At 43.5% G+C, this 16,762-nt stretch overlaps 2 protein-coding genes across 2 annotated transcripts in view; both read left to right on the forward strand.

The window, feature by feature from the left end:
• Positions 1-5,335, forward strand: part of LRRC27 (leucine rich repeat containing 27) — a 63,325-nt gene extending 57,990 nt beyond the window's left edge. The window contains exons 10-11 of the mRNA XM_072995382.2: positions 2,100-2,226; positions 5,080-5,335. Coding sequence (XP_072851483.2) covers positions 2,100-2,226; positions 5,080-5,232 — 280 coding nt within the window. The 3' untranslated portion in view covers positions 5,233-5,335. The remainder of the gene's footprint in view (positions 1-2,099; positions 2,227-5,079) is intronic.
• Positions 5,336-15,692: 10,357 nt separating this feature from the next.
• The window catches only part of PWWP2B (PWWP domain containing 2B), a 38,512-nt gene continuing 37,442 nt past the window's right edge, over positions 15,693-16,762 (forward strand). The window contains exon 1 of the mRNA XM_020795009.3: positions 15,693-15,922. The gene's annotated coding sequence lies outside the window, so the exon portion shown is untranslated. The remainder of the gene's footprint in view (positions 15,923-16,762) is intronic.

Raw genomic sequence — 16,762 nt, forward strand, 5'->3', positions numbered from 1 at the left:
TCAAGAACAGTTTTTACCCAAATGCAGTATTGAGTTTAAATGCGGGGCCATAGGTTTTTGGTGGAATTTTAATTGCTGAGAGAAAACGGGGTATCTATATTTGGATGGTGAAAGTTGTGTATATTTTAACTTTTTTTTGTAGTGTTGTCCAGTTTTACCTTGGGGAAGAGCACCACATTTCGTTGCACCCACTTGTGAGCGCAATGACAAATAAATTTCTTATGTCTTATGTCTTATGTCTTAAAATTAGCTGGGTTTTGCTTCAACATAATTTCCCTCTTGAATTTTGCTACATTAATTCTTTTGAAACTTCATGTTTATATTTGGATGCCTTCCGGCTGGAGTGACAGAAAGCTTTCAATTGCCCCTGAGTGTCTGAGGACAGCAGACAAGTCCTGTATGTTTAATTACTTGAAACTATCTTCTCCTTCAGCAGGCAATGATAACAAAGCAATAGATAACCTAATGAGTAGCTGAGCAGGTGGTAATGTTCTTTTGTTTTGGAAAGCAATAGCACAATCATAGACCTCCTATTTCTCCTCAATGGTAGATTGAATGGAATTGAGCTCTGAATTTGCAGAAGATCTGGCATTTTAAACATTCCACAATGAACCTTCATTCACGTTGTTTGTAGAGGTCCTTACATTTACATTTTGAAGGCACATGCAGAGAAGCGGCAACAGAATGTTACCTGCTTGATAATACTGCTGCATTGAAAACAGGGTGCACTGCCTAGAATTGTATGAGAACAGATGCAATGTAATTTCAATAAAATAAAATAAAATAATCAAATATATAGATGATATCTGATTCTATATAACTATGTACTCCAGAGCAGTAGTCCCCAACCTTGGGCCTCCAGATTTTCTTGGACTACAACTCCCAGAAGCCTTCACCACCACCTCTGCTGGCTAGGATTTTTGGGAGTTGAAGTCCAAGAACATCTGGAGGCCCAAGTTGGGGACTGCTGCTCAAGAGGATTTAGAGGGCTGCACCATTTTTAATTTTGTGCCCACTCTGCAGATCAGAGAGTGGCCAGTATGCCTTCCATGGGCTTCCAACCAGGAAGTGAGGTCCTTTGAGTTCTTCTTACTTTGGAACACAGTAGATATACTTGGTTTGTTACTTTCAACCTTGGGGAACCTTAGACCTTGGGACAAGATCCAATCCTCTGAAGTTCCCCAAAGGGCCATAGCCATGATACCCTTGTTCCGTGGTTTCCCTCATTTTGTATAGATTTTCATCCATCCCACATTGTAAAATCCTGACATAGTCCTTTCTATAGGTAGTAAAATATTTAGGATAAAATAATGTCATTATATTTAGCTTCATCTTTTGTCTCTCCTCTCTTGCTGGAGTGAGGTCCTAGAGAAGTTCTGTGAAACTAAATTCAGCCCTCAGTTTGGAAAAAGTTTTCTTCCTCCTGGCATGTTTCTGGACCTGTGAATTCTGCCCCTTGCATAGCCCAGCCTGTGGCGTCATCAATTCAGTTGCCCTCAATTTAGACTCCCATGTCTGGGTTTGACATTTCTTTGCCCCTAAACACAATAATTGTCTGCCTCTGTCTTTGCTACCAGGAATGATGTCCCAGCTCAGGGAGATAGATGTTAGGCCAGGCTGAGAGCCATTCTAAGTAATTTTCAATATATGTTGGGTGGCAAGAGATAAAACTGAGAATAACTTCAGCTAAAGTCGATTCAGCTGGCTCTCAGCCATCTTGGATAGTTAGCATTACACTCTTAACAGTGCAAACTTATATATGCCTATTCCTAAATGAGCTGCACTGAGCTCAATAACTTTCCAAACTTTCTGTCAGATGAGGACAAGCATACTGAATATTCCAATATATGTCAGCACATTAAACTTAATTTTCTTCTGCAGTTTTTTTTTAAATATGCACTCCCCCCAAACATATGTGTGCATTGGGAGGTAGAAAGCGCTTTTTCTATTATTGCTGTTCTTATTGTTACTGGATAATTGCATGGGTTTTCTATTTTTATAGCAGTATTCGTTAGAAATGCAGTAAATTTCTTAAGTCAATCTATAAATGAGATGAGGACAAAATTGGAAATATGAAACTTATCCTCTGTTTCTCTAAGAGCTGCCAAATATAAGGAAGTGGAAAACCGCATTAAGCAGCATACACAGATGATGAAAGAAAGAAGGAAAAAGTTAACGGGGATACCCCAAGAGGATATGCAGAGAGCAAGTCAAGACTTTGAAACTGTAAGCAGCATTTATTCCTTTTGAAATATTTGTTCGCATAGACGTACTGTTCTCGAGTGCCGAAGGCATTCTTTGGAGAATTTGGAGGAATGTCATTTGCACTCACATCTCCCTTTTCTACTTTTTGTCCCCTTTGGCATGTCAAATCCTTATTGCTGGTTTACCATCAACCATATTTTGCTGCTTCATCAGAACTCTATAAACTGGGGACAGCCCAAGATCCGGTCCTTTGCCTTGTCCTGCCATCACCATGCCATGTCCACACACTGTCTGGCAGATGAACCATAATATAGCACTGTCGTATTTAAGGCCAGCAGGGCCATTTCTCGATGGAGGGACGAACTGTGTAGCACATAGAGTTCTGCCCTCTAATAGAGCCAGCTGCTACCACTGTCCACCGGCATTTGCCACCTGAGGTACTCGTCCTGCTCTGACTAATGTTTGGCTAGCACTGGGCTAAAATCCTGTTGCATAGCTCTGCCAATATAATATGGCATCACTACCAACAGCAAATTGCTGCTAATTAAACTTCTTAGTTCCCAGCATCTTCATCTCATTGTGCCTCAGTCATGGACAAACAATATCAAAGCAGAGTCTCTTTAATTAGGAGCAATCAGCCACCACTGGTGACATTGTTCCCATTATGCTAGCAGAGCTCTGCCCAGGTTACTGGAAATTGTGTTCAGTGATACGAACTTAATATTTTTCTATGAAAAATTATTGGGGTGCAGTCAGACAGCACGAAACGTGTATGTCGGATTTCTCCCTTCAAAGTTACTGTTTCCATAGCAATGTCCCTTAAAGTTACCCTTCGGTCTGTCATGGAATTGCTTCAGCCTGGCCCCCAAAAAAGTAGCCCTACAGCTGGACCATAAAGGTCCAGCTTGGGCACATATTGAGGTCAGACTGGAGCACAGTTCCCTGTAGATCACTAGGAAACAGATTGCACAGGATTGCTCTACAAGCAGTGCAAAATGCAGTCTGTTTTCCCATGTCCTTTGTTATGCATCTGAAGAAGTGGGCTATGCCACTAAAAGCTCATGCCAAATACAAGTTGAGAGTCTTAAAGGCTGCACTCATAAGCAAAGTTCCTGCTAAGCTGGGTAAGCGCACGACTCCACTTCCCTCCACGCAGCTCTCTTCCTGCTATGCACAGTGATTGCATTAGGTTCCAGTCATGACAGAACCCAGTGCGTCACATAGGGATGAAGCCGTGAGAGAGAGAGAGAGGTGGAGCCCTGCCCAGCGAGGCTGAAAATGAGAGGGTGCGTTGCTCATAAGCATTTTGACTTGGATGTAAATCTTGTTCCAGTCAGAGGGACTTACTTAATATTAAACATGGATATAATTGGGCCATACAAGCACTTAGGCTGTGACTACAGTGGCAAACTGAATCACTCCAATTCACCTTTACTGTGCTTTGATTCACAGCTTGTATTATGGCTGTATTCACAGACGGTGATCACACAGAGGCTGTGAATTGATTCGGAAGTTCAATGTCCACATTTGATGTAGCTCACATTTCAGCTCACAACTCCCCCTTCTTTCCTTCATCCTTCATTACATTCTTTCCTTCGTCATGCTTCTGCTGATCCTCATATAGTTCATGGTTACGCCACTTGGTTTTGAAAGAGTTGTGCAGAGTTTTGGAAAAGGTGGCAATGTTCCAAGTTCTTCTTAACATGTACAGAAATACCTCATGCCACAGGAATGTCTCTTGTATCTGTTTTGCTAGTAATAAAATAAATAAATTCATCCAAAGTGATCTAGCGCTAAAACAATATGTCAATACTAACTATAAGGTGATAATGTGATGTAGTGCTAATCTCACATATGTTAAAACATTTAAATTCAGAGGATGATCAGGGGGGGGAAAAACTCAGGGGCAGATGTTTCTGCAGTCCTGAACATCACACCCCAACTGCCTAAACCATTGAAACATCACCCACAAATAATGCCCATCTTTAAAAGGATGAATCAACTGATCATAGAGAAAAAAGTCCATTCAAATTGTTCTGACTTGGGGAAAAAAATAGAAACCCCTTCAGCAGAGAAAAAGAGCCACTTTGGGAGCAAAAAGGGCTGGACCAATTCAAATTGGCTTTTGCATCATGTGGTGTTTTTTTTTTTAAGTACTTTGAATCAATCCATAATATAACTGCAGCAGATCCTGTGGTATTTGAGCATGTTGTCACCGCTTAAGAGAAGCTTGGCAAGAAGGCTGGGTTGAGGATGGCTGTTGCACCTCCTCTCTCTCCTCTCCTGATTAAAAATACCCATCTTCCTCAATTGTTCCTGATATGGCTTGGTTTCCAAACCTTTTATCAACTTGGTTACCCTCCTCTGGGCACATTCCAGTTTCTTGGTGTCCTTAAACTGTGGTGCCCAGAACTCAACATGACATTCTAGCTAAGATCTGACCAAATTGAAATAAAATGGCACTCTTACTTCTTTTGATCCAAACATTCCTGCTGATATAGCCCAGTATTGCATTAGCTTTTTTTTTTTTGCTACCACCTTACACTTACTTGATTTATATTTAGCTTGTAGCCCACTATGTCTCCTGATTTTTTTCCCCAGGTACTGTTGCCAAGCCATGTGCATCCATCCTATATTTTGTGCATCTGATTTTTCCTGCTTAAATGTAACATTTACATTTTTCCTTGTTTACACTCATTTTTGTTTTGTTTTGCCCCAGAGTTATGGGCCTCTTGAACCCTGCTTCTGTCTTCTGAAGCATTTACTAACACTCCCAGTTTGGTGTAATCCAAAAATATGATGAACATTCCCTTTCACTTTATATTAATGGTACCCTGATCAATGTGTTTTTATTCTTAATAATTTCTACTGCAGGCTGAAAAATTGGAGGAGGACCTAGCTGACTTGAGAAAAGACCTTCACAAGGAATATCGTTTCACTGCCTTTACAGGAGACCTGCCAACTCCACCTGAGAAATCAGTACCAACACCCAAGCCTCAAAATATATTTTCTAACATGGCATTTTAACTATATAAAAATATTTCTTGTAGAGCGGTCCACTGTTACTGTATACTTTTCAGAGGACTTCCTTTCAGTATGCCTTAATTAAATTGTTCTTTTGCCCCTTTCATTCTTGTTTGTTATATTTTCATAACATGAGAATTAGAATCTTATTATTACACTTCTCCAGATTTTAGTCTCAAGATTTGGCAGTAGCTTTATGTAAGTGTCCCCTATGTTTCCCTCCATGACACACACTCATGATTGCAGGAAAACAGTCAGGAATTTATTCAAACTGGGACAAACACTATAAAGCAGGATAGAACCAAGAAACAACAGAATCAACAGGGTTGCCTTAAGCTAACTCTTCAGGAACTGAGACTTCTTTCTCTTTTCATCTAGACCAGGGGTCTCCAAACTATGTCCCACAGGCCACATCTGGCCCACTTTGCCTTTTTATCTGGCCCGGGGGGGGCAGTTGGGCGCGAGTGCATGCCGGCATGCATGCAGGAGTGTGTGCATGCATGTGTCTGGGAGTGTGTGTGTGCAAGAGTGTGTGTGGGCACGCAGGAGTGCATGCATGTGGGTGGGTGCACAGGTGGGTGGGTGTGCATGCATGAGTGCATGTGAGTGGTGGGGTGGCAGTGCAGACAGGCAGGAGTGCAGGCGTGTGTGTGTATGCACATATGCATCTATTCTGCCCTCAAACAACTGGAACATATATGTTGTGGCCCCTACTCTGAAAAGTTTGGAGACCCCTGATCTAGACCATAGGGGATTAACGAATTGTCTCTCCCCAAGCAAATGGAAGACCTCCCCAAGCAGATGGAAGGTCCCCCTGGTGGTCAGCTAGGCAGGGAGTCCCACAGCAAGGGTGATGGATGGGCAAGGTATGCCATCCCCTCACCATGGTCTCCACCTCTGGTACCTCCAGGTCCAAGAAGAATATAGTGACTGAGCATGGCAGTGGAGCAGCGATTGACTCATTGGGTGGCAAGTTCACAGGGCTCTAGGTGCAGCAAGGCTTTCTCAACAGTCTTGCAGCCTTTCCCTTGTACCCAGCATCTTCTTTCCCAATGCTCTCTCTTCCACCAGAAGGAGGGCTTTCAGTTTCCCTTGGCACACTGCATTCTCTCAGTCCCCTCAGGTGACATATTTAGCTGAACCCACTTGCCGGTCCAAGGATCCCTTTGCTCCACCAGCTTCCAGCCAACCCAAAGATCCAGTCCTGCTTCCTCAGGGGGTCTCTCCTTGGCATACCTTGAAAACAACTGTCTCTCTGGCCTCAGCTCAATGGCCTGCATCTGCCTGCTCATCATCTCTCTTTTTATTCTTCCCCACTTGGGGCTCCTCCTTTCCTTTCTGCCAGCTCTGTCCCACTGGTTGGCTGGCTACTAGGAACTGTTCTCCCAGGTCTTTCTCATGGCCCCAGTCCACAGGGGAGCTGCAGGTAAGGAATTCTCCTAAAAGGGTGTATGGATGGTGTGGCCCACTATTGGCAACTTCGGTGTTGTGGTCAGTGATCTCTGTGCCCCCACTCTTTAGTTGCTGTACTGTGTTTTTAATGCTGATTTTATATTATTTTTTACATTTTACTCTGCATCCCTAACTTTTCACAAGACCTTTCTGCAAGCATTAGTCTATATCAGTGGCAGACGCAATATCTGTCTGAAATCAGAGATTTTGTCATTCTGAAAGAAACAGTGGCCATGTTCACCATCACCTCTGCTGGCCAGGATTTCTGGGGGTTGAAGTCCAAGAACATCTGGAGGCCCAAGGTTGGGGACCACTGCTCTACAGGATTCTAGGAATTATGGTCAGCAAAAGTAACATTTCCAATCTCTGTCCATCCCTTTCCTAATTATGGTAAGAAACAGTAATATCCATTAACGAAGTAATAAGGCCATCAACCCCCTTTCTTGATGAATGGGAGGTATTTGATAGTATTTGGTCTCTTAGGCCAGGGATGGGAAACTATTGCCCCCTACAGATGTTTTGAACTACAGCTCTCATAATTCATTATCATTGTTTATGCTGGAAGAGGTTTCTAGACCAAATGTTCCTCACCCCATTTTAGATCAATGAAGAACTCCACAACTGATTTGAGATGTTTAAAATTTAAACATATTGTTATCCAAGCAGCTACATGTTGTGTCTCTTCAGGGATATCTGTTACTCATTTAGTAAATCACACAAAGCTGTTTGTGTGACAAAGCAACACGAAGCAGGTTTTGCTTCAGAATTTTCCATTGTAGATTAATGTGCAATGTTTATTTCCCTGTCCTTGGGAATATGTAATTTTTTTAAAAAAAAAAAACCTTTTCCTTGAGTGGTGATATTCAAGATTGTTGTGATTACGTAAAAGTCAAGGTTGGTAGGGAATGACAGTCTGAACTTGAGAAACAGTTGGCTATAAAATAAATCTTGCATTTGTAATACACTGTATATATTGTCACATTTACACAAGATAGAATGAATATTTTTAGAAAGGAGCCATTGCTAGACTCCTAGTGCATAATAACAACTCTGTGCGGATGCACACATGCTCTCAGTTCAATTCTGATTTAGGGTGACCCTTTTCAGGGTTTTTGAGGTCTACAGTACTCAGACATGGTTTACTATTCCCTTCTTCCCAGTTGTCCTACGACCCTGCCATTTGCCCAAGGCTACAGAGACAGGCTCTTCTGAGATACAAAGTGGGGAGTTGAGCTCTCAACCTAACTTACTAAGCTGTCCAACCAATCCTCCCACTGTGCAGAGTACTAATAAGAATTATGTGCTGCAAAGTCAATTCTAACATGGTGACCCTTACCACAGTTTCTCCACTATGAAGTCCTCCGAAGTGATTAATCATGCCATTCTTCTGGGGTGCCTTAGGACTCTGCTATAGAGGCTGGCTCTTCTCCTTGGAGGGACAGTCTGGAATTGAACTCCTGATTTCTACTCCAATATACTGAGCTATCCAGCCAGCTAATGAATATACTACATGAAATCATTTTTAAAACAATGACATTTTCCATATGTTTTAAACTTCCAAGTAACCAGTAGCAGAACCTGATCTTTGGACATGACATTTGATACCTGACGTTCCAATACATCCACATTAGTTCAGATAATTAGTTCCATCCAACATGAAACTGTCCCAGCTATTTATCCCTGGATACTGCAAACGCTCCTATTTTTGACTCTTGTCTCCAATTAACATTTGACTTAGGGCAAGAGAGGACTTTGAGACAGAACACACTTCTGTGAAAGCTCCTGTGAGGGTTGTCCTAATGCCAGCCATCTGTCACTGTATCCCCAAATGCATATGTTGAAAGGGAGGGGAGCTGCTGGCCCTCCATCAGGAGAGAAGGTTTCATCTATTAACAAGAGTTTCAGATGTGCATTTTTTTTTCCGGCACCAAAGGAGGATTATATGGTTTTCAGAAGATGAGGAATGGAAGGGAGGGAAAGAAAGAATTTCAAAGGACAGTAAAGTACAAGAGGGGGATCATGGGGTTCTCGTTTGTTTTCTACTAATGATACAGTCTAGTATATATTCACAAAACTAGGAGACCCACATTCCTACAAAGCTACATTATTCATAGAGTTTCTCTAATTCTTTGGAGGTGCTTTGTGGGTGTGAAGGAATGAAAAAGATATATTGTATGAGCATCTTTCCTCTCCTACAACATTTGGATCTAGCACTACTCAGATTAGCATCTCCAGGATCATTTACGCCTGCCATTCTCAATTCTTTTTTGACCACGGCCTTAAACACAGTACTAAAGAAATACGGGCTGAATCTGCATAATAAACCCTATGAGGTGGTGTACGAAGACCTGTTTCCAGTCTATGCCCACCTCCTTCAAATGTGCCAGGGTTTCCTGGGGGAACATATGGCCTCAGCTGAGAATGGCTGATTTAGAACACTTTTTTTCCAAAAATAGGGATAAAAGCCTGAAGACATTCCAAGGGGGTACAAAGAGATGGAAGAAAATGTGTGAAGGAGGGAGGTGAAGGCTAGTGATGGCAGCAGCCTTTGCAACCAGCTGTTTGCACACACACGCACACACACACACATGCCAGTGCCACCTGCCCATCCTTGCCAACAGAGGTGACCTAAAGAAACTGTTTCCTGGGGAAGAGGGAGGTATGCCTGGATTCTCTGGTGGCAGAGGTGAGCAAAGCATGCCTACAACATAGCACACGGACACGGCCTCCACCTGCTGTTTCCCACAGCGGCAGCTTGTCTGTCCCTTTACTTTTCCCCTTTCCTCCCCATATGTAGCTCAGTGCCTCTGAGAGGATCTGAGAACTCAAGCGGCTGTTGCCAAAGGAAACTGAAGCAAATTCAGAGGCTTGTGCTCCAGCTAAACATCTGAGGAATGCTGAGGGAGGGGTTGGAAAACATAGATTTGGTGGACAAGCTAAGACCTGATCCTGGACTCAGGATGTGTCCTTGGCTCTACTCCTGCCGATTTTATCCTTCCCATAACTCTGAGGCCTAGTGAGAAAGTGACCAGCCCAAATTCATTCAGTGAGTTTCTGTTGCAGAGTTTTGAATTTCTGGTTAAAGTCCTCTAGCCCAGGGGTCAGGGAACTTTACCTTTTACCCCCCCCCCCCCCAAAAAAAAAATTATATAAGCTGACATTACCCCCTTGATTTCAAAGGAAGGAAATGACACAGGATTTGAATTCAAAATCTTATTGAATCTATTCAAAATTACTTTGAAAGCATCAACTTACTTGAAAACTTCAGGTTTTGGAGAAAATATGTTGCTTCATCTTGGATACGAGAGCATCAATACTGGAGCATTTTGATGTCAGAGCAATATGGATACAGTCTTCAGGGACCAATCGATTTCTAGCTAGAGTCCAGCTGCATAGCAGAAGTACAGAGAGTCACAGAGCAGAACTTCAAGCTCCCCAATGAGTCCACCCCTTTTTTCATTAACTGGCATTCAGAGTCTCATTAACTCACTCTGAGACCTTAGTGAACGAAATAATAAAATGTTTCATTTACTTACTCTGAACAGATAACAGCAAGCTAAAAGCTTGACAGACTACTTCAACAAACTCCAACGACTCAAAAAGAGAGGGAGAAGTGCTCGGAGCAGAGAGGAGGGGCTCTCTTCGAATTCATGGGGCAGGAAGGAAAGATTGGTTACTGATGGACAGACTGACACCCAGCCACAGCCAGTAGCAGACATATGTGAGGTTGCAAAAGTTCCAAAATCTTCATGGCTTTTTGAGTGAACTCAGCCCTGGGTCTTCCAAGTCTCTGTTCCATAAGCATTAAACCTAATTGGCTCATTACATGATTTGAAATTTCCTAATTGCTGAGAGGCAGAGCCAGTTGGAGCCTAACACCAACCCATTTATGTGTTTCGCTTTTTGAACACTGTATTTCCCTTTCACATGACCTCCCAAATGAAGTAGGCAGCTCAGGACAAAAACAAGAGTGCCACCCAAGGATTCAGATATCTTGGGCTTTGGGGAAGACCTGCGTCCCTTCAACTTTGTGCCTGAGAAAATGTTCTGAGGAACTTGGAAGCTTCCTCCCTCTTCTGAACCATCTCAGTTAGTCTGAATAATAAGAACAGAAGTAGCCAGAACTGAACAATGTGCAAATTCTTCATTCAGCATAACTGAGGCAGCAAACTTGCACATACTGTATATGGTTTCAAATATTCCTGTTCGTTGCTTCATGTATTGAAATGAACGGGGGGGGGGGTAGAACTTGAAGGCACATCTCTTTTGTTTGTAAGATATAAAAAAGGTCTAAAAAACACAGTTCACAGTTTTTCCAATGGCAAGCAAGCAGTCGTCCTGTGTTAATGTCATGGAATGGCTCAATCCTTTACATGTAGGCTCAGAACTGAATCCCACTGAATTCTAGTCATATTCCATGCAAGTATGTATAGGAATAGAGCCTTAGGATATTACTAAGCATGGCTTTCAAATGTCACAGTGTATTTTCTTCTAAAATAAGTTTTCAAAAAACAGAAGAAAGAAAGGCATGTTCTGTACAAATCATTATTATATCTGTGGAGCAATCTGGGCAAGCAGGAAGAGGAAAAAGTGTGTTACATGATGCTCACAATTCCTTATTGCAGCTGCTTCCCTTTGCCCTATATAAAGCAACAAGAGCTGTGAAATTGACTAGATTATACTGCAGGCAATTTCTGGCTTAATTAATGTCACATTTTCTCTTAAGCCAAAACTTCAGGTCAGGGAAGGAAAAGAAGTTCTTGTATGGGCCTCAGGAATCACTGAGAAGGCAGAGAAGTACACATTCTTACATATAAACAAATCTTTTACTTAAAAAGGAACTCAAATATCAGCTGAAGGCATTGGAACGGGTAGCAAAAAGTCTCATAGAAAAAAATAATGCACATCCATTGCTGGCAGCTACTGGAGGAAGAACACTCTTTGGCTCAGCTCTTAATCTGCTTAGAATTTCTGGTTTGTTTTCAATGAGCATTTCAAGGCAAGGCCAGCTGTGTACGTATCTGGGAATTCTCTCTTGGGCTCTAAATGTTTGGCGCAAGCCTCATGCAGCTTCTTGTGTTGCACCCTGGCATTGCCATATCCAGAACCAGCCTAGGAAACTGCCTTACACAAATTGAACTATCTGTCCTTCTAGGGCTGTATAGTGTACTCTGACTAGCAGTGATTCTGCAAGTTTTCAAGAGAGGTCTTTCCCAATAAACTCTTGCTTGTGGGGGAAGGTCCTGTAGATATCAGTGAGAAGATGGTTTCCAACTAGTCAGCATAGTCAATGGTAAGGGTCCATGGGAGTTGCAGTCCAACAAACATCTGGAGGGCCACAGTGACCCATCCCTGCTCTAAGGCAAATACCCTAAAGCTACAAATACCAATGGAGATTCTTATCATGTGTTCTATGTGCTAAGTCCAAGGTGGAAAACTGGCACAAGAACATATTTTAAGGGAGCTCAAACTTAAGCTGCATTCCTATGGTCCTTCCTTCTTGTGGTCTCTTAGGAACATTGTTTACACATCATTCTAGTTGCAAGTTAATAACAAAGAAATGCGCTCTTCTCTAGAGAAGCTATCTTGTTTTCTGCTGCTATGGAGCAGCATTAATGCCTGCTGCTGCACAGCAACCACTGAAGGGTTATTACTGTTAACTGCACAATCCCTGCCAAATAGCTGTGCAGCAACACGGACAGACTTGCAAGGAATGTAATTCCCAACTGCAGCAAAAGAAGGGAAGGCGCAACCAAGTGGTTCAGCTGGAGTAAAATGCCTAACTTATCAGCCTTAGGGCTTAATGACAGGAACTTAGCTTACACAATGCCACTTAAATGTACATTCATTAGTTTCTCTTGATCACATGTTTATCCTCTCCTTGGCAAAAGGCAACATTAAAAGGGGGAGAAAAGAGTCCTTGTCCATCAGCTTGCATATCTAAAGGAAGATGACAAAGAAGGAAAAGGAGATGGGAAGGAAAGAGGTGGGCAAGTAATCTTGCCATAGGCCCCAGGGAATGGTCTTGCTCTCTATCTCACCTACCTCCTGCTGAGACCCCGGGGATGGCAGATCCATGGTAGCAATTGGGGGAATCCCTGAACATACTGATAGCAGCTGAGCATGATCTGAGACATTTTAATGCCTGGGACAAGTGATAAGATAGCGCACACACACGCGCGCGCGCACACACACACACACACACACACACACACACACACACACACACACACGTCTACATATTGCATGCAACTGGTCTGGAGCTGAATTGTATGAGGAAAGGCGTCGCCCCATGCCCTAAGCAGTGGTTTCCAACTTTGGGTATTATTGGACTGCAACTCCCAGAAACTGCAGCCAGCATAGCTTGTGGTGAAGGCTCCTGGGAATTGCAGACCAGGAACACCTGGGTTACCCAATATTGGGAACCACTGCCCTAAAACAACAGGCTCATTTAGGGAGCCACAGGCAGATGCTATGGTGTACAGGCCCATAGGACAGCCAGGGAGATCAGCAGAATTGCTGCCACAGAGGCTCCCTGGCATCTGCTGCCTGGAGCAGTTGTCTCAGACTGGCTAACAAGGAGGGGTGCCTTGCCAAGAGCACAGCTGCTATCTTGCTCAATCCCCATTCAAGTCGATCCAGTGCCAGGGCAGGGCTGAAGAAGAAGATTGCAAGAGACTGGGCTTCACAGTTTACCTGGATTACACCACTCTCTTGGCATCAAGGTCACTTTGCTTTGTCATTTCACAGCAAAGAGCTGAAGAATCTGCACATCATGTACTTGTGTGGGTAGACACTGCCTTAGGGTGGGGTGGGGTGGGTCAAAAATCCCTTTGAAGGATCTAATGAAACCTATAGACCCCCTTTGTGAAACAACACACACAAATACAGGCACATAAAATCCTGTGTATAACTGTCCATCCATGGACCACCTAAGGGGCTCATGCATCCTAGGCTAAAAACTGCTGCTCTAGGAGGGCTTAATTTATTAGGGTGGTCTACTAGCATCTCATGACTGGAATAAGGGTGTTCCTCTTGAACTTTTGGGATGAGACCACACACCCACTTTAGTCCATGTGCTTCCACCTCCATAGCTGATTCCTTCACCTCCAATTTCCCAAATACAAGATACATAAATCATTGCACAGCTAGCCCTGCCACCAGGCAATGGTGATCATGTCAGGCAACAGGTGATGGAAGGTGGAGGGGGCAGGATGCCTGATACTCCAGTATCCTGGCTGTCCTCTGTTGGAGCACATAGTGGTGTGTTTCATTTGGCTGTTCCAGTCCTGCTTATCTAGTCTGCTGCCCTCAGGTGAGGTGGAGGATGCTGTCACATGACCATGATGGGAATAAGATGCAACTGCTGGTCAGGATGGAATGGGTGGGGGTATTTTGTCCTTTGCATCAGGCAGCGAGATGCCTTTAGCCAGGTCTGCCCATCTTGCAAAATTAAGATATTAAAAAAGCCAATCTGCTACAGGGCAGGCACTGCTGGGAAGGGAAACAGGTCTTTCTTCACCTATTGCAACCCTGTCCTCCAAATCACTTCTCCCTCACAGCATTAAAACAAACATTTAATTGCCGTGTAGCGCTAATTGAAAGAGGGGTCCTAGGATGGGACCTTTTTTTTCACTTATTTGATGTATCAAAACTCTTGCATAGGTTATAGAGATGTGTTCTGTAGGCCAAAAGCAGGTAACTTTGAGGCAAAACTTAACCTTTTAGGGTCCTGAGATTGCCAAAACCTCTCCCCCCCCCCCAATACTGTACCATTATGGATCTTTTTCCCTTTCATTTTTCCCAGAGGTTGAAACGGCTCTGCTCAACATGCAGGCTGAATCTGCTGGTATTTTCAGTCCTTGCCTTTTGCCTTCTCATCAGCAGAATGCAGCCCCAATCCCAAGAATATCACAGAAAGTGAGCCCAGTCCTTAGGCTGAGTATGGTTCTCCATAATTCCTCTCTAGACCCCGCACTGCATCTTCATCTGACCCACCTTCAAGCATCTTCTGGTTGCTTTTTGCCCTTCCAAAACAGAGTCATTCCGCAAGTGGCATGGAGTCACCTGCACATCAGTTTAAGCTCGGCCTTCTACTGTACTAACCCTGTTGGCATTGGCACAGTGTTAACGACTTTGTTTTAAACAAAGCAGAAGACAGAACCATCAAAATATAATGTGGCAGGCTCCCTCAGGATCCAATCCTGACTTTCTAGTGCAGGATTGCATTGTTTTTGATGGCAGCAGGAAGGCTGCAAAAAAAAAAAAAATAGCATGGGGGTGTGTGAGAGAGTCTTGGGGCATCTTTAGAACAAAGAGTGCCACCAAACTTTTTTCCTCCGTTTTGCTGTTTCTCTCTGAAACAGACCAAGATGTCTACCTCTCTGAAGACTGTAACATGATCTCTATCTGAAGCTACCTCTCCTTTCTTGCCAACCTTTCTTGCCAAGCAAATATCCCCACAATATGAATGTTTATGAGATTAAGTCGCCTCAGAGCTGACTGTGATGTTAAGACAGAATGAGACAGCCGGATTTTTGATATCATGAAAAGTTATTTGTACTATTTTTTACCACCAGACATGTGCAGAGACTCTTGAGAGATTTTATTTTGATCGATTTCCTCCTGGGGTTTAAAAAATAAAATAAAATAAATTGGCTGGCTGTGGCTCCTGTAACGTTCCAGTGACTGGGCAGGGTGTCGTTTTTCTACCCGGCCTCGGGCAGCATTAGGTCTCGGGACGCCCCGGGATCGCCACTCGGCCTTCACCCTGTTCCTGGTGGGCGTCTACGGGCGCCTCTGCCAACTCGGTGGCCCATAAGACCGCCTGCTGCCTACTCTGGGAAGGTTCGGAGAGGCAACCGGAGAGAAAGGCTGCCCTGCCTTTAAGGTGGCGGGGGCGGCGGCGGCGGCGAGGACTCCTACTGCCGGTTTTGCACGGCTGGGACCCGCCTCTCCTTCGGGCGGCGGCGTCTCCTCTGCCCGCCTCCCAGCTCAGAAGCCCTGCTCCGGCTTGACAACCTTCTCTCCGGCGGGGAAGGGGGCGGCACTTCCTTCCCGGACGAGGCCGGAGAGGTCAGTTTTAAACGGGGAAATGTCAAGAAGCGGCCACTAGGGGGCGCGTGGTGGAAGTGGAACGCCGCACTTAGTAACCTCCGAGGATTGTCAAACATTGTCATGGTTAAAAGGACTGGAGAGAGAGAGAGAGAGAGACAGGAAAAGAGAAACAGTGATCGCTCAGGTAATGTGAGCCACAGACTTTCTTCTCCTCATTATTTCTATGCATTTGCATTGTTCTCATTTATTAGGGTTCAATTGATAATTGGTTGGCTCATCCCTCCTTTCCTTCTTAATGCTTTCTAGCTGGTCTTTTCTTAAAAAAATGATCCAGACTGCCTACAATTGTGGGATAAGTTTAAATTATTTTAAAAACACACACACAATCATTCTCCTTGTAAGCAGTGTTAAATACCCGTGTGTGCAATCTCACCCAATGGCGTTTAGAGAACCCACTAGCATAAAATGTAGCCCTGGAAGCAAAGGGGTTGTCAGACTTGTGCTGAATTTTTGATCCTCTATAAGAATATGTATCTAAACAACAGAGCTTTGGGAAAATGAGAGGGTACAGACAGAAAAGCCTCTACTACTGTTTCATATCATCCACACATTATATTCTAACCACACTTTTTTTCAGGGTTTGCTTCAAATAGTTTTGATAGCATAAGCTAAAAAGTAGAGTGATGGAATTTTTAAAAATGTAAATAAAGAGTCAACAAAGAAAAATACAAATTGATGCCTTTTCTACCTTACTCCTTTTCTTTCCTCATTGTCCCTCCATGCTAAGGAAGCTGGGATTCTGAACAAGCCTGCTCAAAGAAATGAGATTTGCTTTAAGCAGGAAAAATATGGGTGGCTTGTCCCTCTTTTTTTGACCACCCACAAACCTTTAATTATCCCCATGGAATCTGTCTTGCCCCTCTTTCCTATAGATGTGGTTGGAGTTGAAATGCTACATTTCAGCAAACTTCCTTGCCTTCCTAGATGTTGTTCATCTGAGAAAGGCTTCTTTAATATTGTACTA

Source organism: Pogona vitticeps, chromosome 3 (genome assembly GCF_051106095.1).
Source record: "Pogona vitticeps strain Pit_001003342236 chromosome 3, PviZW2.1, whole genome shotgun sequence".
NCBI lineage: Eukaryota > Metazoa > Chordata > Lepidosauria > Squamata > Agamidae > Pogona > Pogona vitticeps.